Source organism: Rhododendron vialii, chromosome 3a (genome assembly GCF_030253575.1).
Source record: "Rhododendron vialii isolate Sample 1 chromosome 3a, ASM3025357v1".
NCBI classification, from domain to species: Eukaryota; Viridiplantae; Streptophyta; class Magnoliopsida; order Ericales; family Ericaceae; genus Rhododendron; species Rhododendron vialii.
This window is the reverse complement of record NC_080559.1, coordinates 9,063,918-9,087,749: the sequence shown is the minus strand read 5'-3', so window position 1 is coordinate 9,087,749 and position 23,832 is coordinate 9,063,918. Positions and strand designations below refer to the sequence as shown.

The window sequence follows — 23,832 nt, the reverse complement described above, 5'->3', positions numbered from 1 at the left end:
GAGAGAGACCTGGAACAGAGCATCTTTAGGACCAAAGCTAACCCCCAGATTCTGGTTCTCAATTCTAACAGCTGACAGAATTTTTAAACTGTCAGTGGGAAAATCCTTGGATTCCCATCTCCGCCCTTTCTCAACCAAACACACCTTTATACCGCCATTGACAACCGACAAGCAGCAACCGATCCTCCATATCCAGACCCCACCACTATAGCATCATACCCTTCTTCGCTTTGATCCATGTTCTCCATCGTTAGGCCGATGGACGAGTGGCCAAAGTGAAGAAGGGGTTTTTGGAATTTGAGTTTCCGAGCCACTCACCTACTCTAGTTATATATAAAGCAAAGCAAACGCTATCATATTACGTGAACGTTATTGCATGGCTTATTCTCACGAATGGTTCTGACGTAGGACAAGATTTGAGAAGATTTTATATTCTTGGCCTTGGGTGTTTAGTATTTTCTATAATCAAATTTTTGTTAGGAAAAAATACAATACTTGTGGCGAAATCCAGAACACATGCACTTTCATTGGACAATAAACTGTGAATTACATATTACAAATATATGGAACGAAATAACCAGCGAACCGAATTCTGTGTTTCAGATAGTCACCTTAAAACACATTTGCTGACTATCAAGAGTGTTGAGATTGTATCGACGTCTGTCTTTCAAAATAATTCAGCTAAAACCCATAAAGCACCACCGTAATTCTACCTCTTTCTCTCACAAAGAATGAGACTCATCGTATGTGTAGCACAGAAATTGGGAGTGTCCAATATATAATTAACCAAAGAGTTCTGAGTTGCTTCGAGAATTCAAATATCAAAAAGACAAAAACTGATGTAATGGATTTCAAGAACGAATTCAGCTAGCCATCATGGGGTAAAAAACCAGCCAAAACCGTTGGCCTTTGGGTTGCATGGTCCAGGTACAATGTACCGACAAGGGATTTCTCGGTTGCCTCGAGAGACTCTCCGAATATCCCTAATTCATTCACTAAACTTTAAACAATTTTTTCTATTACAGTTTTGATAGCTAGAAATTTCGACATTGTTCTAGTTCGTACTTTTTCTGAACTGGGTAAGTCCATACTTCGAAACAAGGTTCTGCATCAAGTAAATCTTTTCTTCTACACTCCAAAACCCCATTCAACAGTGGTTCGCAATGATGAGTGGCAATGATCGAAAAGCTCTCTTTTATTTTCAGGCTCATGGTTACTATAGTACTGCTCTTTTAGGTGACATCAAACGCCACGATATGGAGGGATGAATCCACTTCTAATGGCATAATCGGAGTCAGCAAGGTAATATTTATGTACCATTTTTTGAAAAAAACAGAAAAGAAGAAGGCTAATGTCACATGTCTTTTCCTCCGAGTTCATAGTCTTTAGAAGAGGAAATTTGTGGGTGCCGGGTGCTGCTCGCTCGGCACATTTGGGCCGTCCATTTCAGTTTTGGACGATGCAGATTTGGAGAGAAAAAAAAGAAGAGAGAAAGAGGAGAGAGAGTGGTGGGGTGAGAGGAAAGAGGAAATTTCAATCTGAGCCCTCTAACACACTTTTGGATGATCCGAATGTACTGCTCAGTCATCACGTGTTACCCATCCGGTACCCAAAAATTTCTCAGAAGGGTTGCCCCCAGAATTGGCGGGGAACCGAAATTGTCAATCAAGGAGTAGTAGGCCTAATACGACAGTATAGTATAGATTATTTACTACTTACGAATGAAAATCTAACGACATGTCATTCTACGCGTCGAAAAATCCATTTAACATATTACCATTCAATTAGCAATAAAATATGTCTTCCTAAATCTGTTAGACTTAGGCAGTGTTCTTCTTAGCTTTTTGAGCCTTTCTTTTTATTTTTTTCTTATTCAATTTATTTTTGTGTGTTTGTTAGTTTTACTTCAAATTTTTCTGAATTATTAATTTATCTCGATGAGAGAAATCGAACTTAATATTTTTTGAAATATCCAAGATAAAGCCCAGAAAATATGCTTTTGAGGTTTAATCTTGGATATTTTCAAAAATATTTGGGTAAAAGTGTAAAATTTTGGGTTTTTCAATTCTTCTCGTCGAGACGAATCAATATTTCACAAACTTTGGCGCGAAATTAACAAATGCGAAAAAATTCGAATAAGAACAAACAAGAAAAAGCCCAAAAAAATTAGAAGAATAAGGCCTTATCCATAACAATAATGAAATACTATATAGTAATATAACAATTGTCTAATTACGAATGAAAATCTGTAACGATGTCAATCTACATTGAAAATCCATTTAATTAAGATAGAATTCATACAACCTGTCGAGAATATAATTAATAAAGTTGTCTTTCTCTCTCTAACAACTTAAGCTTTTAGATGAGTTGGTGATTAATTAATAATATAATATGGTATCAGAACATGCAATAGATCTTGGCATGGGTTCAAATCTCATCGCCTACCTAATGACTAAAAAAATTTGCACGTGTTTAGCTTCCTTATGGAGGAGAGTCTGGCTATACGTGAGGGGACGTGTTGAGAATATAAATAATAAAATTGTCCCTCTCTCTAACAGCTTAATATCGCATGGGGTGTTTTAGTGAGAAGCCTTCCGAATGCGAAAGTGGCATATCTAATATTTTTAAACATATTGATGTGTTAACTATTCTAAAATTGATCAATTGGTCTTAAACAATAAAAAAAAAACATTCATGATCTGTTTGACACAATCTCTCCCATAATATTTTTAAATATCTTCCTTAGAGCGTAATGAAATCCTCAATCTGATTTAGTTCCAGAAGTTTGAAAACAATCATGATCTGCGGCATATAATTCTCCTTTAAAGGTTGAGATTTCTGTTAAAAAAAAACTCTAGCCACCTCATCTCTTCCTTTCCTTCCCTCCCCTTGTGGTTTTCACCACCCTATAATGCGGCGGGGAACGGGAGGGGAGAGCTTTAATTATCTGTGACAGGGTATTTTCTTTCCTCCCAAGTTTTTTGATTTCAATAACCTCTAGCTTCTGTTCAGTGAGGGTCTTTTCTCTCTTGATTTCAGATTTGAGAGTTTCTTTTTTCTTTTTATCCTTTTTTCTTCTCTTGGCTTCTCCTTCGTCATAGAGATGCATGCCGTTTCGAGTTAGTTTCGATGACGGTGGTTATACATATCACTGGTTTTTGTTATGCTTGTAATGGTCAGTTATGCCAAAAATTACGATGTCCTCAAAATGATCGGGGACACTATAGCATCATCTTATATATTTATCTTCCCCGGATACGGTGTCTCCGGTCATTTTGAGAACACCATAACTTTTGGCATAACTGGCCATTAAAAGCATAACAAAAATCAGTGATGTGCATAACCAATACCTTACAGAGGCATAACCCTCAAAATCTCCCAGAAATTTTGGGAGTTATGCCTTTGTAAGGTTTTGGTTATACACATTACTGGTTTTTGTTATGCGTTTAATAGTCAGTTATGCCAAAAGTTACGGTGTCCCCAAACGGCGGGTGGACACCGTAGTATTTCCCTCCCCGGAGAGTAGCGAAATCTTCAATCTGATTTAGTTTCAAAGTTTTTGAAAACATCCCATGATCCGTGGCTTGTAATTCTCCTTCAAAGCGGGACTCGATCAGGTTTGGCACTTCAACATCCCACTCCCGGAGTTACATGCCGCGCGCAGTATATTCCCACACGCAACAAGGATGGAGATGGAGTATATTCCCGTATGCAACGATCCCATATATCCCAATGATCGATGCCTCGATCGCCTCCAGGGTACGCGGCGCCGCGAAATGAATCGGCAGTGGATTGCGAAAGAAATCTGCCGAAATTGCCAATCGCCTAAACTACGGATGACAATCTTGTTGAGTTTTTTTTGCCCATGCGTGAATGCATTAAAAGAAAAAAGATGTGAGACCCCTGGAAAAAGGAAATCCCGCGTAACATGTTACGCCATTGTGTATATCATTTTTAAAAATGGCATGACATTTTTTATTATTTTTATATTAGGTAATGATACTTTTTCAAAAATGACATAATATAACCACTCAAACGCATAACACTTTTTAAAAATGGCATAAAAAAGTGTTATGTCATTATTACAAAAATGGCATAACATAACCACTCGAAATCATATCCACTCAAATTAAGGCAATTGATTGTCTTGTTCTCAAGGAGTTTTGAACAATTTCGATCACCAAAATGGGTCAAGAAATGAACTAGAAATGCCTTGAACAGGAACCTCAAGCCCCTTCAGATACTGGATGGATCTTGTTCCCTTACGATATTATGCAATAAAAAAAAATTTAAAAAATTTAAAATTTAATGTAATAGAAGCTCCTAGACCACAATGTGTCCACTATGGTCGATGTTTTGCCTCAAGGATGCAAGTTCAGGTGTCAACAAAGATGAGCTGTGTCAACAAAGATGAGCTGTAAATCCAGACATCTTGAGTTCGAAACTTGACAATCCCTTGGGGCTAGCTAGGCTACAAGTTTACAACAGAAAAATCTCTAGTGAATCTCCTAATCCAAGCGTAAATGGCCGATCTTTGGCAGGACTGGGAAGAAAATAGTCGAGACGCGCGTAAATTGACCCGGACGCCCCTGACCGTCAAAAAAAAAGAAAGAAAGAAAGAAAGAAAATCAGATTTGAGCACCTCAAAATTCCTGCGCATCATCCATTCTTGCGGTATCTCCATGTTATAAGAGTAAGGTAATACATATTGGAGCTCATTTACAATGAACATTGAAGATCACAAGAGTAATAATTAAAGAATTATATTACAACTCGAATAAGGAATTGTCATTTAAACTCTAGCTATTTCAGCTGACTTTTTGATGGCCTGTAAGAGGCTTCTCATAATCCGGGGCTCCCCGGGAGCCGGCTGACCTTTCGAGGGCCCGTTTCTTATAGCTCGGAATATCGGACCAGAGCTACTTGTTGCCGGAAAAACCAGGCAGTCTATGTAGACGAGGACTTCGGTCACTGATCCATCACCAATGGTGATGAAACCCAGTCTGGCTCCACCTGGAATTTTGTCAACCTGTTCAATATTTTTGCGAATCTGATTATGTGTTGCTACTCTCAATGAAACAACATCAATCCTGTGGATGGATAGATAGAATCTGATACGCGTCGTATACGTAGGCCCAACGATACAAGAAGTTGACTCTGGACATCACCTTATTTTGGTGTGGTTTATTTGCATGACTTCTTACTGATCATCAAATGAAGTTAGTAGGAGAAGTATATTAATGTAAGCTATAGTAACTACGCCAAATGACTTTAGGCGAAGACTCCGAATTGTACTCGAACTTAAATCGAAAGTGGAGTAAACGCATCTCTTCGTATAAAGCACTCCAAAGCGGTGCATACGCGTTCTCGTGCTTAAAAGTTATAAAGGCACGAGAATGTAAGTACCGCATCGCAGAGTCTATGCAGCAGAAGTCAAGGTTGATGAATCCTATACGGTTAGCTTGAGCTATAGCTATCTTCTAGGGTCATCCATGCCCAATCCCAATGGACAAACATTCTATTCTTCCCTAGCTCTATAATCCACCCGTTTGCCCAACAAAGCCCTTACAGGGGGCCTAGCCTTCTTTCTCAACTCGAGTCTTAAGTTCAGTGGCTTTCATCTATTCGAGACCATATATATAGTTGATCAGTTTCCCAGAGAACATGAAAATAGCAGCAAGTCCAAACAAATTGAGGATACAGTGAACTGATGCACTGAAGGTTGTGAATATATGTCTACCTAAAATGCTTTTTAACATATGAATATTCCTAGTGGCTTAGATGTCATGAAAAAAGAAAATCGTACGAAATATGCCTACCTTGAGAGGAACAGGAAGTGGCAAATTGGCTCCTTGGAAGAGACTGTTTGCCCACTGCAACAAACCAGAAAGAGGAAAAATCACTTGGTGAAGACGAGTAACGACATCAAACTAGAAGTACCAATTTTTCCAGTAATCTTCCACTGAAAATGGGGAAAGCAAACAAAGCAGAAACCCTGTGAAGTTTTTTGGTACTCTGATCAGGATAATTTTGCTTTTGCTTTTGGTCTATTTAATGTGAATGGAGAGGCAGAAAGGGCAGAAGGCTATAAAAGGCCACAACCCTGATCACAACTCAAATCTCAACTCCAATCGATCACATTCTGAAGGTTACAAGAACTTCTGCTTCCATGAGACATCTTAAGATAGAACACACAAACTTGTCTAAATTTGTTATGGTCAACAATAAACAAACAGTTATCCTTGTTCTTCACCCAATCTCTCTCTCTCTCTCTCTCTCTCTCTCTCTCTCTCTCTCTCTCTCAATTTTCCCCGCCCCTAATAAACGAAACAATGCTAAAAAAGAAGGTTTTTGTACGTAATTATTAATAGAATCTCTTGTATGCTGCAAGGGGATCAACCTCTTTCAAAGATGGATTCTGGCAACTCGAAAGGTTAAGGATTACAAATCCTTCTAAGAAATGGAATGGATTCGCTCTTATACATAAGCCGTGAGTGAGGAAGGTAATGAACACTTCATTAATTTTTCACCAAATTACCCAAACCAAAAGTGGCATTGCTTAGCTTCATATGGTTACTTTTCAGATTAAGGAAAAAAAAATCCCTTTTTTGACATCCATCCAATCTTTACGGCGTTCATCACTATCTTCATTATTTTGTCGAGCCAAACAAAGCTTCACTCTCTTAATTGCTTCCATAAAAATAGATAGGAAAAGTTTTGACCTGGCTTTGTGAAAAATGTTGGGAATCGAATTGTATCATATCTCTTGATTCAAGAAAATCGTATTCTTCGCTATCTTAGGGGAAAGGGACTCCCGAAATGAAGTGCTCATTACCCGGTCTACGGCCAACTAAAGCTAGGAGACACAAGTGTACAATTTCCACCACACTTTCATAATAGATACATGAATGAGGAGATGAATTACCTGAAAGAGCAGGGTTTCGAATCTGGGAAGGTCGGTGTCCAACGGCAGTTTCATGGTCCCCAAAGACACTCCGTCGTCGTCGTTGTCATCCTCATCGGCCGCCGAACCGCCGCCTTTGTTTCCAGGCAATGCCCTGGGGGCAGGTGTCAAATTCCGGTGGCCGCACGAATATTCTGCTAGTCTAGAGAATCGACTGGTATAATTGGTAGTACATAGACGTGAGTAAGGAGTAAACGGAGACGCCCAGAATTGCAAGTTGGGATTGGCAGAGGTTGGGTGGAGGAGTTGCCTAACTGTTGCACAAGCCATGGCTTCCAAGTATCCACAGAGAGAGAGAGAGAGTCAGAGAGAGAACAAAAACTATGCCATGTATGTGAGTGAACATGGAATTGAGGATAGGATAGGCTAGTAGTGGCACTTGAGGTGGAGAAGAGGTAAATTGCTAATCCCCCCCCCCCCCCCCCCCCACGACACACACCCCCGGCCCCACCTCCTTTTTCCATTATACCCACGCCTCTCTCTCTCTCCCTCTCTCTCTCTCTCTTTTCTTTCTTTCTTTTTTTACAGTTTGTTTCTTCTTCTTTTTTTTTCTTTTCTTTTCAGTTTCGGTTTTTTTTTTTTTCGTTTTTTTTTCAATTTCGTTTTTTTTTTCATTTTATTTCCTTTTCTTTCTTTTCAGTTTGAATTTTTTTTCTCTTTAATAATAGGTTCAAGTCTAATTCTAGGCCTTGTAAAGTAATTGAGAGAAAAAAAAGTGTTTCAATTGATCATGTTTATCCGATTGTTTTATTTTTATTTTTTTGTCCTTTATAGATTAAAAAATATAGTTACTAAAATAAGTGTTTCAATTTTCAATCCGTTTGAACCGGTGCAAAATTGTTATTTTTCTGATCATTTCATCCTAAATGGTCCTAATAAATTTTTTACTCCAGAGGGAATTAAACAGATCACTTGGTTGTCCATTATGACCATTTAAAATAAAATAATAAAAAAAACGATCCTTGCTCTGATTTAACTGAATTGAAAATTAAAGCACTTAATTAATTCTTCAATTATATTTTTAAATATACAAAGGGTGTATTTATAAAAATTAAATAAATGAGGTATAAGTAAATAAAAAATTAAATTAAAAAGTAGGGGGACTTGGGGGCTCTGCTGCCCTCATTGGCACAGTAGCCCTTATGAAGCCCCTAAAACGTTTCCATTTTAGTTATAAAAAAAAATAGAAACCAGCCATTTGCAATCCTATGGAGTAGAGACGTAATTTGAAGCAACATACTACTGAATCAGTTAAGAGGATTTGTGCTAAATAATGGTTAACCAATTTATTAAATTGTACACTATAGTTAAAAAAAAGTAATCCTAAATATAACATTTGTATTTTAGATTAGTATGTCGTTTGCAAAATACATTTCGTAATTGTTCCCGAACACTAATTGTAATCTTAATGAATTTTTTGCTTTACGGCTTTTCAACGAGCACCTTAAGACTCATTATTTAATTTTAGGACTCTCTTAGGGTTAGGGTGTTCATTGAAAGGCCTTGGAGCCAAAAATTTATTACGACCATTTAGGATGAAATGATCAGAAAAATAACATCTTTGCACTGGTTCAAATGGATTGAAAATTGAAACACTTATTTTCGTAACTATATTTTTTAATCTATAAAGGACAAAAAAATAAAAATAAAACAGTCGTATAAACATGATCAATTGAAACACTTTTTTTTCTCAATTACTTTACAAAGCCTAGAATTAGACTCAATCTATTATAAAAGAGAAAAAAAATTCAAAACTAGAAAGAAAGAAAATGAAATAAAATGAAAAAAAAAACTGAAAAGAAAAGGAAAAAAAAAAAGAAAAAAAGAAGAAACTGGAAAGAAGGAAGGAAGGAAAGAAAGAAAGAAAGAAAAGGAAGAGAGAGAGAGAGAGAGAGAGAGAGAGCGGGGGGGGGGGGGGGGGGGGGGGTGTAATTTCGGGAAAGGGAGGTGGGACCGGCGAGGGGGGTGTGTCAGGAGGGGGGGGGGGGGGGGGGAAGTAGCAGCTCTCGGAGAAGAGGGCTGCCCTTTTTTCACTCCAAACTTAAAATTTGAAAAAAATAATCCTCGAAACTCTCTTTAGCTTAACTTACACCAAATTTCAACAATTACCCAATTTATAGGAGTATTTTGCATGACAATAATATTCCTTCTTTAAAATTTATATAGCTACTCCCTTCATCCCGATTTATTTGTCCTTTTTTTAATTTTTTGAAAGACACGTATGTCGAAATTGAACAAACAAATTGGGACAGATGGGCATACCATTATTATAGTGTTTACTTGCTTAAACTTTTGTTGGTCCATTTGCGTATCTTATTTCAAATAAAGTTTTTACTAAAAAGTATGAGTAAAGAAATAGTCTATTCATTTGACCTCCAGATATTTCAGGAAAAAAAGTGCATGGCCAAGATTAGCCCTAGCTACGCCCACTACACGGTTTCACCGTTTTTTCAATCTCACTGTCCGCCTCGACAATCAATGATCCGAATTTTAAACAAACTCTTCCGGGGAAAAACCCTGGAAGAGTTTGTTTAAAATCCAAACTGTCCAAAACATTTTTAGACGATGAGATTGAGTACAGGAAGGGGAGCGGTAAAAGATAAGGGTGGGTGTAGACTTTTCGGAAAATGACCTTAAATTAGTACTATGCTCGAAGAACTTAAATATATTAACTTAGCCCTGGTCCTCATAGCTAATAATACCAGTTCCTATTATCAGATATCAGATACACCAAGCAGAAAATAAGGACCAGTTAGAAACCGTAGCAGTGTTTCAATTTTAGTTGGCAATGCCAACGTCTACATTCAGCACTACTTCTATGCTCAGTGTGGCTAAAATAAAAACAAAACAAAAACCAAAAGGCAAAAACCATCTATGCAAAATGGATTTTCAAGTCTAAGATACACGAATTTTGTTACGTTAACAGTGTCCCAAGGATTCAGAACTCAGTTTTTTACTTTGCTGTGAATTTCTGCAAGTGACGGAAAAAGAAAAGTACCAGAGTTTCATACAACACTGAGAAAACAGAAGTAACTTCATAATGTTGTTTCAGTCTGGTAGCGGGGTTTTATGTTTTCACGAAGAAGAGCAAGCGTCGAGTTTGGGAAGGAGACTTCTCCAGGCCTCAGCTATACCATTTGCCAAACGTGCCTGTCCTTTTGCGAATTCATGAAAAGCGATTCCGATATCTATTGTTTTCTGTTCTTGGAACCGCACAATTTCCTCATTCATTAGCTTCACAATTGTCTCAAATCTTCTAGTTGCTTCCTCACTATCTGCCTTCAGCTGCATTTACAAAACCAATATCAGCAAAACAAATAAGATTACCTGAGCTAATAATACATCTATAGGATGCCAACATCAAACTAACCACTTCATAATCACGCTCAGCTTCTGGCAGTTTTTCTGATTGGGTAGCCCTGTGTCTGTCTCTGCAAACATCAAAGTATGCATAATTACTGAGCACAAAACAGAAAACTTAAAACTAGATAATGTTTCTCCTAATGTCAATGGATTGAAAGGGCGGTTGGTTTACAACTTTCCTCTTTCATACTCTGTTAATGTGAACAGAAAACTTGTGTGATCACTTCGATTTAATCCACCGCAAGAGATAGAAGACACAGATGACAATACTGTAATAATATGTGCTTTGGACTTCCATAAACTGAAGTTTCTCACAGAATCTAATGTTTGGAAGAAACGAATCCTTTCTTAGGGAAAAACAATAAGACAAGTAAGGTCATCTAAAAACAGCTGACACAATACTCACAGTAGTGTTGATCTTGAATATGAAAAAGAAAGTTATGTGAACATATTGACAAATGACCTAAGGTGTCTACTATAATTCAATCACTTAATTTACTATTCTTTGGAGGGGAATAGTGGTAATGACGTGAATCTCGTTATAAAAAAACAGCACATTTGAAAGCATAATCTGAGCAAAAAACTCAAAACAGAATAATTTATTAGTCTCAGACGTTTGCAAACTATCATAACTCGGAATATTACTAACAAAGGCAAGTTTTGTATTTGCAGAGAATAGAGATATGCAAGAGATGGTGTGTGGGTGGGTGTATGCAAGAGATATATGAAAACAAGTTTTGTCATACAGATCTATTTCCTTCAGCTTGATGGTTTCAGCCAGTTCACACTGCTGCCTAAAAGCATTGGCTCTCTCAGCTATAGTGGCCTGTTTCAAAAGACAGAAACAAGGGAATTAGCTTCTATAACAAATGTAATTGATGCCCCAAAAGAAGGTTAAACGCCATAACAGGAGATTTCCACCAAAAGATCCACAATCATTATCACTTGTTCCTTTTACGAGTTTTAAGCAGCCATTTTTAGGCCATCTTTGTTTGCCTGATTAAAGCACCGGATTGGACTGTAAACCCTAGAGAACCAATATCCCATGGTTGGCAGGAACTTTTAGGGCTAGGATAAAAAAATCCATCAGATAATCTATCCCACAAGATATAGGATACCAACATTTTGGGAGACATTGTATCCCCTCAGTATTAATCCCATGGGTTTACTTATCCTCTGGAGTTCTTTCCCTTCACTATTAGTCCAATCAAAGAAACAAGGAAAGTTGAAAACACACGAAGCCCTTATGTGGACATTGATACCATTTCAAAAATTGGATGAGCCAAAAAACCTTACCTTTATAGATTGCACAGCACGAACATAATCCTTCAATGGCTCTTCAAAATTCATTAACAGGTGGTGGGCCTGAATGATAGCAAAGGCAGCTGTATCATCACAACGAGATATTCCATTTTACAGAAGACCAGTATTGTTTGACGAAAATGCATGAGCCAACAATGAGGCTTACCTCCTTTTGCAACTTAATCGACAAAATCTCTGATTTTGCACCTAGCTCAGAAAATACCTTGCCAAGAGCATTTCCTTCACAAGCACCGAGAAGGTTTACTGCCTTTCCAAAATCTGACAGGGATTGCCCCAGTTCTGTGTGAAGAGACTGTACAATGGTCAATATATTCAACTTCGTCCAAGTATAACAATGGAAGAAGAGAATGATAATTTCATGAATGAAGCTGGATGCACAACAATATATATACACGGAAGGAATTCGACTTTAGGAGGGCCAAAAGTGTAGAGCAAAAAATAAAAGCTTCTGAAAATGACAACCATTATAACAAAAATAGCAAGAAAAATCAATAAACCAACAGCAGTCATTTTATGAGTTGACATAAATTGGGCCTTCCAATCACCACCATTTGGTGGTATGGGGTGAATTCGACCAGGAATATTAGTTTCAACACACTCTTCACATATATTCATACACTTTAACAAGTTCTTATATATCATTTAAACAAATACCTACGTCCTCCATCATCCAATGGGTAGGTGGTTTAGCAACCAAAACGATTTATACGAATAAAATCACACTATTTACTTTTCGTAGTTGAGAAATAACATAAATCCAGAAGACAACCATTTGCAATGTACAGAATTGATGAGAATACAATGGTAACCAAGTGGCATAAACCATAGGGATAATAGCACGTGTAGTCGAAAGTTGAGGGGGGCCATGGGTGGCCTCCCTTAGCCCCACATCTATGGTGTTGTTTCCTTTTCCTTTCGTTTATTACTCACATCTCAAATGAATTCAAAGAAATATTCAAAAAAATTCTGACTGCCAGTCGGAAAGCAATACTAAATCAGCACCAATCAAACCGCAATCACTGCTCATCGTTTTTTAGATATTATCTTTTTGAAATCTAGTTTTTGCATCTGAAGGTTTCCATTTCTTCACAGTAGTACCCTCATTGACTTTGGCTTTACTAAGTTTGATTATTTTTTAAACTTTCCCTATAAAGAGATAGACTCGAAACGTCCCTGCGGAAAGGAAAAGAATTTCACACTCTTCCTTTCTGGAAAGTGAGGATTAGCGCACATGGATCCCCGGTTTTCGGCAAACCACCCACGTTGGCACAACATGACACGGGTTTGGTATGGGATCCAGCCAAAAAATTCCAGATACATCCGTTTTTTCGCAGACTGGGTTCACTGAGGAAGAATATGAAGACGAAGGAGGAGGAGGTAAAGGGGTACATGGTTTGACAGGGACATGGGAGCCAGATTGTCGCTGCAAGGTTGTCATCAACGAAAGCTGTAGACCGACAAGATATATGATGCTTGTTTGTAATCAGGTTCTGTTTTATTCTCTTTTGGGTTGCAAAATTGGGTTTATTTTTGGAAATGGGCTTATTTCACTCTTTTTGGGCTACCATTGGGTTGAATATTTGGGCAGGTATGGTAAAATAGACTCCAAAATGGGCTGCTAAAATAACACATCATGGGTTTTTATTTTCCTTAGTTAAAAAAAAAAAACAAACAAACAAAGTTGTGCATCTTTAATAATAGAATTACGCATATACAAAACTGTACAATATAAAGAATACGTTGCGAAAAGACGTTATTTATCATATCCCTGTACCCATATGGGCCACATCCAAATCGAGATCCATATCCACGTATCCATAGTCAGTAGACTTTTTGGTGTCTGACCCCAGACATACACCTGCACCCGATACCCTCACCGTGTAACATAGCACCCCACTGCATTCTACCCTAAAAAACAGTATACCATGACTGTCCAAACTTTCTCTATTAGAAAAAAGGCACAAAAAAAAAAAGAAAAACCAAAATTGAAGTCAGTAATACCTCTGTGCCTCTTTACCAGACGATATGCATGCTTCTGGGCTTCAGCTAAGTGATCTTCAAGCTCAAAGATGTAATTTTTCAGTTTCTCATACTCAGGATTGACTTCTTCAACTGGTTTTTCCTTTCCAAGTACTACGTCACTCACTTTAGACTGTACATCCTGTCAAAAGCAGATGAGAAGTCATTAATTGTTACGGGTCATTTCATTTTTTCCAATGGAGGTTGTTCCAATTTGACCAACCCTAAAAGCCCAATTGGGACCCAATGCAGACCACAATCTATCAAGAGAAATGAAGACTGACTCAGAAAATTAATGAACTCTCTAGTAGCAATTGCTTATACGATACAGGAGTGGGGAACACTTGTACTAAATACACAACAATTCGGAGTTCGTCGTATTGCATCTTAATAGTTTTGCGGAAATACCATCCACCCTAACTTGAGCTATGGATCAAGAATAAAAAAAACTTCAGGACCTACTTCCCAGCTAGACTCTTTATCCCATGCTGTCCAGTATCTGTTAAATACATAACAGCCCAGTTCTTATAAGCAACTAAATACAGGATAACTTCTTGGGTTTCCCACACAATAAATATCTTCTGAGAGGTTAGTCAGCTAACATAAAACCTATTCATAAAAACTTCATCGTTATGGCCCCAACAAACTGTACAACAAGAAGGTTCCTATCTAGATGTCCAATATTATCCAAAGCTTTGTGCAATCAAATTGCTGTAAGATAAATAAGAATTTGTTTATATTTTAGTTTACTGTGAGTTACCTTGAAGATTTGCATAAAATCCATTGGCTTCTGCTTAAAAATACCAGTCTCTTGCGATCTGGCCCTCTCCATTGTCTGCAATATGAGGCAAGAACATGACATCAGATTGATATAGTGACTCAGAGAGAGAGAGAGAGAGAGAGAGAGAGAGAGAGAGCTTAATAGATTCTGAGAGGTATAGTAGTAATCGATCAGTTTACATATTAAGCATTTAGGTAAAAGAAACTTTTCCCAAAACGTAGCTAACCATTTGACACATCAGAAGTACCATAATCACATCCTGAGTATCAGTTAAGAGAGTTTAATTCTTGACAATGTATGGTTCGCAACCACTAAGGGACAGACCCCATCGATTTTCTCCTCCTAAAGTTTGTGCAAAGGTGAAATATTACATATGTTTTCCTTTTCATTTAGAGATGCAATAAATCCCCGCCTACATTAATTTAACTGTTATGGGCCCACTGTGTGCATTCAAAGACTGCCAGAGTTTACAAACCAGAGATCGAAAGCACCACCAGAGAATCCATATAAATACAGATTTTTATTGAATGTCATCTAAGAGGTAGTTGATGTTTGAATATGTCTTCTTACATATGTCAAACATATTTAAAAATGAGGATCATAAAAAAATAACTTGATGCTCATCAGTTCAATCCACAAACAGTGGTATAAGTTTCTGTAATGCTTTCAAGCCTGCTTAGTGCTCAGATTGAAATGGCATAAGGTGTGTGGATGATTTCATCATAAGAAACGTGGCACAGTCATCCTAATAAAGAAGACTGGTCAGGATATGCTGTATATAGGTGCACAATTATAAATCCTGACAAGAGTCCAACAAGGACACATGCCCGATTTATAGGTAAAAGAGATTTTTGCGATGAAACCCCGAATCCACAGATGAATCCGCAAAACAACAATAACCAACTTTGTGGATTAGCCGTTTAGCTACAAGTTACAAGTTGGCTAATCAATGAATCAGAGCACAATCCACCACCCCATGATGGCGGACTAGGTTAAGGAAGCTTCAATACAGTTGCTCCCCACACTGGGCCAAAGACGGAAAATCAAGGGTGAAACATGACTATCAGGGCCCTTGCTCACAGAATTTCAATTGTTTTCAGCGGCCACTTGTATATATTAAGTACCACAACTTTTTCCCTGTACATCATTGCCACATTCCTACCTTTCTCTTTCATGGAATATAATGAAGTAATGAACTCACTCATTCAACTCTTTCTTACAAAAGGACACCTTTAAGTTCCACATAAATTAGTAAACATTGGGTTAATCTCTGGAGATTCAGCCGATGAATGATGAAAGCGCGCTCCAGGTCCAGCAAGAAAAATGTATTGTACCCTTAAAACATAATTTCCTTGCTTTTCTTTCAATCACATGTGAAATATGACACTGTTTGATGGTACATGCAACCTATGAACCTACAGGACTTTTTCCATCAAGAAAAGTTTTAGTAAGGAATCTTTAGCATCCGCTTTGTTGGGTAAATATATCATCTTTCAAAATGATTACTAACCGACTTTGGACCAAAGGAACTTGCAAAATCTTAAAAAAAACAAACCATGGAGAATTTTGTTTTCCAAAATTTAGATATTACCTGCTCGTCTGCTTGCAAAAATGTTCTCAGATCCTCACTTTGCTGAAGTTCATGATGTGAAGCAATCCGGTTAACAAATATATCCAATGCTTGACGCCTCATCTCAATAAATTCAGCACTGAATCTAAACTTCTCTGCATAATAAAAACTGAAGTTAGTCCAAGTATGATCGCAGATTATGTACACGACTTTTTGCAACTTTATTTGCCACTGATCACCTATATTATGATCACGCATGAACTGAAAGAGGGTACATCACTATGAACAGAGGCATTATCCTGACAGTCGACCATGGAATGAATGTAAATACTGCCTAAGACCACTTCTGGAATGACTGGAAGTCTGGAAGAACTTACTACTGGATGGCAGCAAGATTCTTAAACTTGTTATGGTTCCCATCAAGGGGGTGAGTATGTGCTGAAAAGTTCCTTCCAGGAGGAAATTGCAATAAATGAAAGCACAACTAGGGCAGTTTGGTGAGAAAAAAGTGAGGAGAAAGAGATTCTAGGCATGTCAAACGGTGTCATACTGGCATGTACACCAAAGAGCTAAAGGATCAATAAAAAAAAATGTTGGCCTTTACATATGCCACAGTACCTAATTGCGTGTGTGTTTTGATTAGCATGGGCTTTGTGCTTGGACGACCACCTCCGAGTAAGGAAACTAATTCCGTAAGGCGGTGGGGGATAGCCGGATAGGTTTTCCTTGTTGGAAGACAACGGATTCCACCATTGTTTCTTGTCTCTTCCTTAGAGAACTCCAATGGTTGCATGGTGTTCCTAACTCTCGCGTCGGATATGGATAATTGAAATTTTTTGGAGAACTTTATGGAAGAATATTGGCGAGGAGCTGGATTTTATCACAACCTTGCATCCACCACCACATGGACAAACCGAAGATGTTCATCGGGTTATTAACTGAGGTGAATAGCCCGTGTAATCATAGGCTCTGGTCTCAAGAGCTATCAGTTGCTGAATTAGCCAACAATTCTCGCAATAATTGCAATGCCGGATTGTGTCCTGTGAAATTGGCTATGGTGCAAAGCCTAATAGGACCCTGACTTGACTCATCTCCCAATCTCAGAAGACACTTGTGAAGATTGAAGACATGGAGGAGTTATGAAGGATTATCACAAGGCTAACAATGCTATACACAAGGCTGGAAGAGATCTGCACACGAGGATAGTGGCTTTCAATGTCGACTGGCAGGATGCAACCAGGAATGAACAAGAAGTTGAATGAAATGAGTATGGTCCATCCGAAGTGGCGAAGTTATCGTGCCTTGGATGTGTTCAATGTCACGCATTGTGTTCCTTACCATGGCAAGCTTTCTACAAAGGAGGTGACTGACTGGAGGACAGTTTTTCCTCAGATATGAGGAATTGAGGAATGATGTGGATGACGGTGGCCTCTAGCTGCCTGGCATAATGGAGTCTCGTGCAACTAAAGTACATTGAAATTTTTTTAAATCATCACATGGTATGTGTGAGTTAGTTATTGCATGAGGGTCAGAATAGAACCTTTGGATGCAAGGATTCAGATTGAAGGAGAGTCCGTATGTAGCAGTTTATCCCTTTTGCTAATTGGTTTAGCTTTTAGAATTGATAAGAGATTTGGTTACAAGAATTTTGCCTCGAAATTTTTTCTCATTGTCGATTAATTCAGGTTGTTTAATGGAATCTTGCCACTACAGGGTTAATGTTTCTTTCTCTACCAATCTGGCTACAACAAGTTTGTGTTGCGATTGACTGATATAGAAATATATTGCTTAAAGATAATATTATCCATGGAACCACTCTCAAAGTTACCATGTCTTACTTGTAGAGCTCAGTTAATAGCTTAATAGCAAAAATTGAAGGCAGTTAGTTACTACCTTTTTTTTTTTTTTTTTGAAAATTAGTTACTACCTAATTTCACTAGAAACTAATGTATAGTCATAAATTACTACTAATTTCTACCCATTTTCTCCGCTAGGAACGAAAGTAACAGAGAAAGAGATGGGATCATTACCTACAGTATTCTTCTCTGGAAGAGGAGGGATGAAAATACCCCTGTATCTCTCAAAAAGACGATCACGTAACCAAACAAAATCACTATAACGGCGAATAACAATCTTCTCTGGCCCTTGGTATTCAGGTAAATTTGTCTGCCAAAACAAGTTCAAAAGTCATTCGAGTAGTGACTGACATCGTTAGTATAAATATTCTTCCTTTCTAGTACGAAAAGAACAAAATCATAACTAAATGTTATCAAAGAAAATATTAAGGATCTCACCCACAAGATAAATTTAGCGGAATGCAACAGTGCATGCATGTAATTCCACAGTACATTACAGCCAGAGTAAATCGGTATTTGAATACTACCGAGCCGTAATGGATTCTGAGTTTGTGTTATAACATCACATCTCTAGCAGAAAATACCATTTAATGTCTATGGCAGCCAAGAAGATCCACATAAACCTTATACTGCAATGTAACCGCGTGCTAACCAGAGACCATCTATAATGTATAGGACTCATACCCTTTTCGTTCTGTTCTTCCATCTTCCAATTACGGGTATTTGCACGATGTAACAGAAGGAAAACAGTTACCAATTACTTTCCTCCCTCACCTCCCTAAATCCAAGTATCTGACATATATGTCAATTCGTATTGCACACACCATTCTAAGCTAAAACTTCAAAAAGTTCACATGTTCAATTCACATTGCACGCACCTTGACTAATCCTGGGGGACCAATCTGACGGTCCAGTCCAGTAGGGGAGACCCCAATTAAAGCCCAAGCAAACGCCCCACATGGACCCGCCAAAACAAGTTGATAGCACCTTGGGGCTTGGAGGTTTTGAACCTTAGACCCAAGGAGGATGCAAACCCTAAGTTCCAGGCCTTGACCGCCCACCAACCCCTTGGGGTTAAGTCCTGGTTTTTTTAATTTTTTAATGCAGGGTGTCCTAAGCCAACTTGCTCACATGCCCCTTGGACAAATCCCTACAGCCGTTTCACACGTGTAAGTGTGGGTTGAGGTGGCCCCAAGAGTTGTTAGTGAGGGGAATCCAACCTGAGATGGAGCAAACCCTAAGTCCCAGGCCAAGACCACCAAGCCAACCTAACCCCTTAGGGTCAACTTCTTCTCTGAATGTTGTTACGGAGAAACTCGGGTAACCTAATGATTTTTCATCCTACATAAATTTCTCTCTGAAAAACAATTAATAACAATGATCATCAAACCCACACCCGTATTTATGCATACCTTGGTGATGACTTTGTAGGAGATATAAGCTTGAACGCCGGTCCCCATCTTAGCAGGATCAGTAACAGAGACTGATAGGAACAGTTGAGCAGACGGAGATCTAGGGCTCTGCGACGACCCCGATAAACTTCTTTGCTGCATATTTCGATCAAAACCAAAATCCCCAAAAAGAAAAAACAATCATAAATACATTCGTAGTAATACGAAGTCTACACACACGCCGAGTTTGTGCAGCAGAAAAGGTGGCGGCAGATCCGGAATTACCTGCGTAATCATGGCGGAATTGGAAATAGGGGGGAGGAGAGAGAGAGAGGGTAGAGTGATGGAGTTTGAGATCGATGGATGGAGGAGAGTCCGGAATACGCCTCTGGAGCGGGGGGTCACGGCTCCGTCGACCTGAGAGAGAGTCTTCGGAGGAGGAGCGATATGGCGCGGAGGTGACTGGCACGAATCGGAGAGAAGTCAGTTTTCAGCGGAGGAGTTGGGTGTGGCTAACGTGGCCTTTGCTTCATGGGTGTGCCAAAGTGTAAAGCCACGTAACCAACTAGGCTGCGTATTTTCTTGGAAAAACCTTTTTCTTTTTTTTTTAAATATTAATTCATACTCGAATCCTGACCTCTTTTGTGAAAAGACTAGGAGATAATCGCTTGGCTCCAAGCCATTTGATTATCTAAACAATTTTAGAAGGTGTTCCCCCTCTCAAAATAATTTGTTCATATTTTACTATTTAGATTTTCAAAAAAAGTGGATTTTCTAATTTATAATATTTTTTTAAAAAGATCTAATAAAACTAAGCCAACATATATGTTGCGTATAAAAATTTTGAAATTAAAAAATATAAGTATTTTTTAAAAAGTTCAAATAATGAAAAATGATCAATTATTTTGGGACGGGATGAGTATTAGATTAAAAAAATTAGAAATGGAGGAAATTAGAAATTCAAAATTCCTACGAGTACGTATCTTTTTTGTGCAAAGGATGCAAGATCTATGGGAGAATCGATATAAAAACAATCCAACTACAAACAGAACAATTCAACCACAACACCATTTACAACCTCGCACATACATGTGAGACCTACACACACTAATTGATATATGTATAGATTACGTTGCTCCTATTTTCTTCAAATTCCTCTTCATCTAATGAATCATATAATTCCTTGCAATATTTCTCTAATCATGACAGATCATCGTGGCCTCATGTCTCGATCAAATATGAGCTAATAGTTTTGGTTTCAATTTTTTAGGTGTGACAATAGTGGTATCAACATCTTAATACTATCTTATAGCCGCATGAGTCGTCATTTTATTTGTTTAATTCCCCCTTAATTTTATGGTATGTTACATTGAAGAGTATTTTTAAGCTTAAGGTGATGGACCGTCCACTATGTGTAGTGTGAGATCTACAGTAATTGCTTCTACATTTGGTATTTGCACTTTGTAGTTTGTGGTCGTGGTCAGACCACGCAAGTGTTCGTGGTTGAGCTCGGGCTATCCTCCCAACAGCTTATGTAAATTTAGCTACCCCAACAGTTAATGTCAATTTTGATGCACCAGCACCTTCGGTTATTCCAAATGTTCCCATTGCACCATTACACTCTAGTTGCTTAAGTTGAATTGACCGCATAGCTCCACGACTATTTATCAAGCTATTCAGACCTTGGAAAGATTGTTCACCGGGCAACAAACCCAAATGAGACCGATAGATGCAACAAATTCATTTATCGATCTTGCTATTGTTAGCCACTGAATTGACGATAAGCATACTAAAAGACAATAAAAACATTTATTTCTGTGTATTTTTTACACCCTTTAATACGCATTCACACACTTATTATTATCAGTCAATTGGGCTGATTTTAGAATTTTTCTTCATTTATTTTAGATAAAGGTACCGGATAGATTTTTAAAGACAAACCCTCCATGTTTCATGGGGTCTTATTTGGGGGTTGGGATTGGAGTATTAATCCCATGGGACTATTAATACCCTGTTTGGTAACAAAAAAAGGTCATGACTATTAGTCCGTTGGTATGTCCAATCCGGCCTTTAGGAGTATTAGCAATACCCCGTGGGACTTGGTAGTCGTATTTCCATCCCAACCCATTTCTCATTACTAATCCCTTTTCATTACCAATTTCTTCTATCAATTCAATCTCATCATCTAATCTCATCTCAAACAAACATGATATTAATAATCTCATCATCTAATCTCATCCCAAACAAACATACTCATTATCAATCCCTTCTCATTACCAATCCCAATCATAATCATATCTCCTTACGAATCTCATCCAATCCCAATTCTAATCATATCTCCTTACGAATCTCATCCATCTATCACTGCTATCAAACGGGGCCCTAATGTCAAACTTGGTCGTTTATATTGAAGATTTTTTATTTTTTAATTTTTTAAATCTTTTCTGAGACGGAACATCGGTAATGTACGGCTTAACAACAATATAATGGTAAAGGGCACTAAATAGTTCAGAGCACTTTTAAAAACTTCGATGATAATTTCACAAATTTTTTTTTTGAAGAGTCACATTAATCAATGGTTACCAATACAGCAGTTAAAGTCTTTTTTTTTTACTGAACCAGATCATTTCAATATTATTAAGAAACTCTCAACCAAAGTAAACACAGTACAATAAGAGGAAACACTCTATACCGGTCCCAAAATACCAAACTAATAAAATAAAATACAACAAAATCAAAAAAGAAAAGCCGCCGAAAACCACGACGTGGAGCTGGACCCGTCGCAACAATTAAAGTCTAATAAACATTGAACATCCTTAAAAAATCAAATCTCCCTAGGAATTCAGATGAATATACTACTACATAAACAAATGTAGAAACATAAAATAAACTAAGTTCCACATAATCCAGTCACATCAATCCATGGTTACCAATAGTAGCTCCCTAAGAGTTGAGATGACATTTCTTTACTGCCTGAGAACATCCTATCGAGAGATGCAGCCAACACAGATGTAGGAAGCCCATAACAAGCATTGGCTCCTTGTAGGGACATTTCATGGATTCCAGCGTTTAGTAAGCAGCCATCCTCAAGCGATAAGGGGCCTCCGGAACACCCCGGAGTGCCCCAAACATCCACTTTCAGCATCTTCATGTATCTGTTAATGAGGTCAGTAAGTTTACCTTGGGATTTGCATTTCTGAAAAAAATCACTCAAGGGGTTGATTGCAGAGATGACGTGTCCAAATCTAACAGAAAATGAAAGTTCGGTCAAATGACCCGGCTCCGAAATGACATTTGTGAAGGCGCAAGGTTCGTTAATAATTGGTTTTATGACACGTGGAGGTATTTGAAGTAAGGCTGAAACATTGACAATATCTACTGACAAAACCTTTACCCTTGTAAGATCTCCACCTTTAAAATTGGCAACTACCCGAACAGTCTTCCAACGCCAGTTGCTAATGTCCCGCTCCCGCAGAGAAGGGGCCCCCTGCAGAAGTTGAAGAGTCCCAACCACCACTTGTGCATTGGTCAACACGACCCTAACTATCTATCGAGAAGTGCACCAGCTCCTCTTGACAATCACTCCATTTTCAACGAACTTTGTGTTGAGACAAAGCATTCTGCGGAGGACTCGATCAATGACATTGGTCTTAAACAATTTCAAGATGCCAAAGCGTTTCTGAGTTCTTGTGTCGATTGGGTGTTTAATCCCTTTTTTCATAGGACTGATTGGATTATGCTCGATGGCCTCTCCAACGTTATTTCGAAGCCCAACGCCGATCCTTCTTTCCCCTCCGGTGATGTACAATTATCCGTCTGGATTCAGACTCAAGCCGACGACGATGTAGACAACACGTTTCGAGAGTCATGGATCTCAGATCAGCCGCATGAGGCTCCCATGCAATCAAACTATGGTGAAAATTTTAGAGAAATGATCAGTAATAGAGGGAGAGATCTTTGATGAGAGGAAGTTCTTGAAGATGTTCTTGAAGATTTGTAGGGAGAGAATCAGAGATAGAGGGAATTCTTGAAGATTTGTAGGGAGAGAACCAAAGATGGGAGGAGGGAGAGGTAATTTCACAATTTAAAACAAGGCGTCACTAACTGAATATCAACACAAATTTAAATATCTCGACAACTCTTTTTCTTTTCTTTTTTTGTATTGATATTTAGCAACTGACACCCTTGTTTCAAATTACGAAACTCAACCCGCTTTTGGTTTCTAATCACCGGAGGAATGTATTTACCATCAAAGTTGTTAAAAATGCTCCAAACTAATTCATACTCCTTACCCTTATATTGTTACATAGGCATACATCAGCAATATTCTGCCCCGCCTTCCAATTTATAAGTTGCCAATGATAGAAGAGTCGAGAAGAGTTGAGAGAGAGTCACCCTCTAGAAACTCTAGAGAGAACCCTTCTCTCCAACATCCGCCCCCCTCTTCATGCTTTCCCTTCTCCGGGCTGTTGTGGCTCATATTTGGGGAATCAGGTCTGGGTTTTGGTTCCTGGTTCTAATCAATGTAGGTGACGGACTTCAAGGCTACTCATCGACATCGATAA

At 38.3% G+C, this 23,832-nt stretch overlaps 4 protein-coding genes across 11 annotated transcripts in view; all 4 read right to left on the bottom strand.

Moving 5' to 3' along the window:
* LOC131318868 (protein ORANGE-LIKE, chloroplastic) overlaps positions 1-15,465 on the bottom strand; it is a 54,915-nt gene extending 39,450 nt beyond the window's left edge. For both annotated transcript variants that reach the window (XM_058348883.1, XM_058348884.1), the window contains exon 1: positions 15,462-15,465. The gene's annotated coding sequence lies outside the window, so the exon portion shown is untranslated. The remainder of the gene's footprint in view (positions 1-15,461) is intronic.
* Positions 1-23,832, bottom strand: part of LOC131318870 (ubiquitin-ribosomal protein eL40 fusion protein) — a 95,990-nt gene that overhangs the window by 47,781 nt on the left and 24,377 nt on the right. The window lies entirely within an intron of this gene.
* Positions 4,634-7,360, bottom strand: LOC131318869 (uncharacterized). 4 transcript variants are annotated; one of them, XM_058348887.1, is made up of 4 exons: positions 6,926-7,331; positions 5,820-5,873; positions 4,798-5,029; positions 4,634-4,758 (listed from the first exon to the last, which is right to left on the bottom strand). In XM_058348887.1, the coding sequence occupies exons 1-4, from the start codon at positions 7,232-7,234 to the stop codon at positions 4,754-4,756; spliced, it is 600 nt and encodes a 199-aa protein (XP_058204870.1). In that variant the 5' UTR covers positions 7,235-7,331; the 3' UTR covers positions 4,634-4,753. The 4 variants fall into 4 exon arrangements, with proteins under 4 accessions (XP_058204870.1, XP_058204868.1, XP_058204872.1 ...); XM_058348885.1 differs by having other exon boundaries at positions 4,634-5,029; positions 6,926-7,360; XM_058348889.1 differs by having other exon boundaries at positions 4,634-5,013; positions 6,926-7,333.
* On the bottom strand, positions 9,822-19,811 carry LOC131318866 (sorting nexin 1). The gene is made up of 11 exons (XM_058348882.1): positions 19,553-19,811; positions 19,289-19,423; positions 18,051-18,186; positions 16,042-16,175; positions 14,430-14,504; positions 13,652-13,811; positions 11,796-11,929; positions 11,624-11,692; positions 11,074-11,153; positions 10,335-10,395; positions 9,822-10,249 (listed from the first exon to the last, which is right to left on the bottom strand). Exons 1-11 carry the CDS (start codon positions 19,562-19,564, stop codon positions 10,040-10,042), a joined length of 1,206 nt encoding a protein of 401 aa, XP_058204865.1. The 5' UTR covers positions 19,565-19,811; the 3' UTR covers positions 9,822-10,039.

Excerpts from the sequence above, each read along its gene's own strand:
- LOC131318869 (XM_058348885.1), bottom strand. The coding sequence starts at position 7,234 with ATGGCTTGTGCAACAGTTAGGCAACTCCTCCACCCAACCTCTGCCAAT. Across the intron at positions 5,874-6,925 it reads TCGAAACCCTGCTCTTTCAG|TGGGCAAACAGTCTCTTCCA; the intron begins GTAATTCATCTC and ends GGTTTGTTGCAG. Across the intron at positions 5,030-5,819 it reads CACTTCCTGTTCCTCTCAAG|GTTGACAAAATTCCAGGTGG; the intron begins GTAGGCATATTT and ends AATATTGAACAG.
- LOC131318866 (XM_058348882.1), bottom strand. Across the intron at positions 13,812-14,429 it reads ATTTTATGCAAATCTTCAAG|GATGTACAGTCTAAAGTGAG; the intron begins GTAACTCACAGT and ends TGCTTTTGACAG. Across the intron at positions 11,154-11,623 it reads GTGCTGTGCAATCTATAAAG|GCCACTATAGCTGAGAGAGC; the intron begins GTAAGGTTTTTT and ends CTTTTGAAACAG.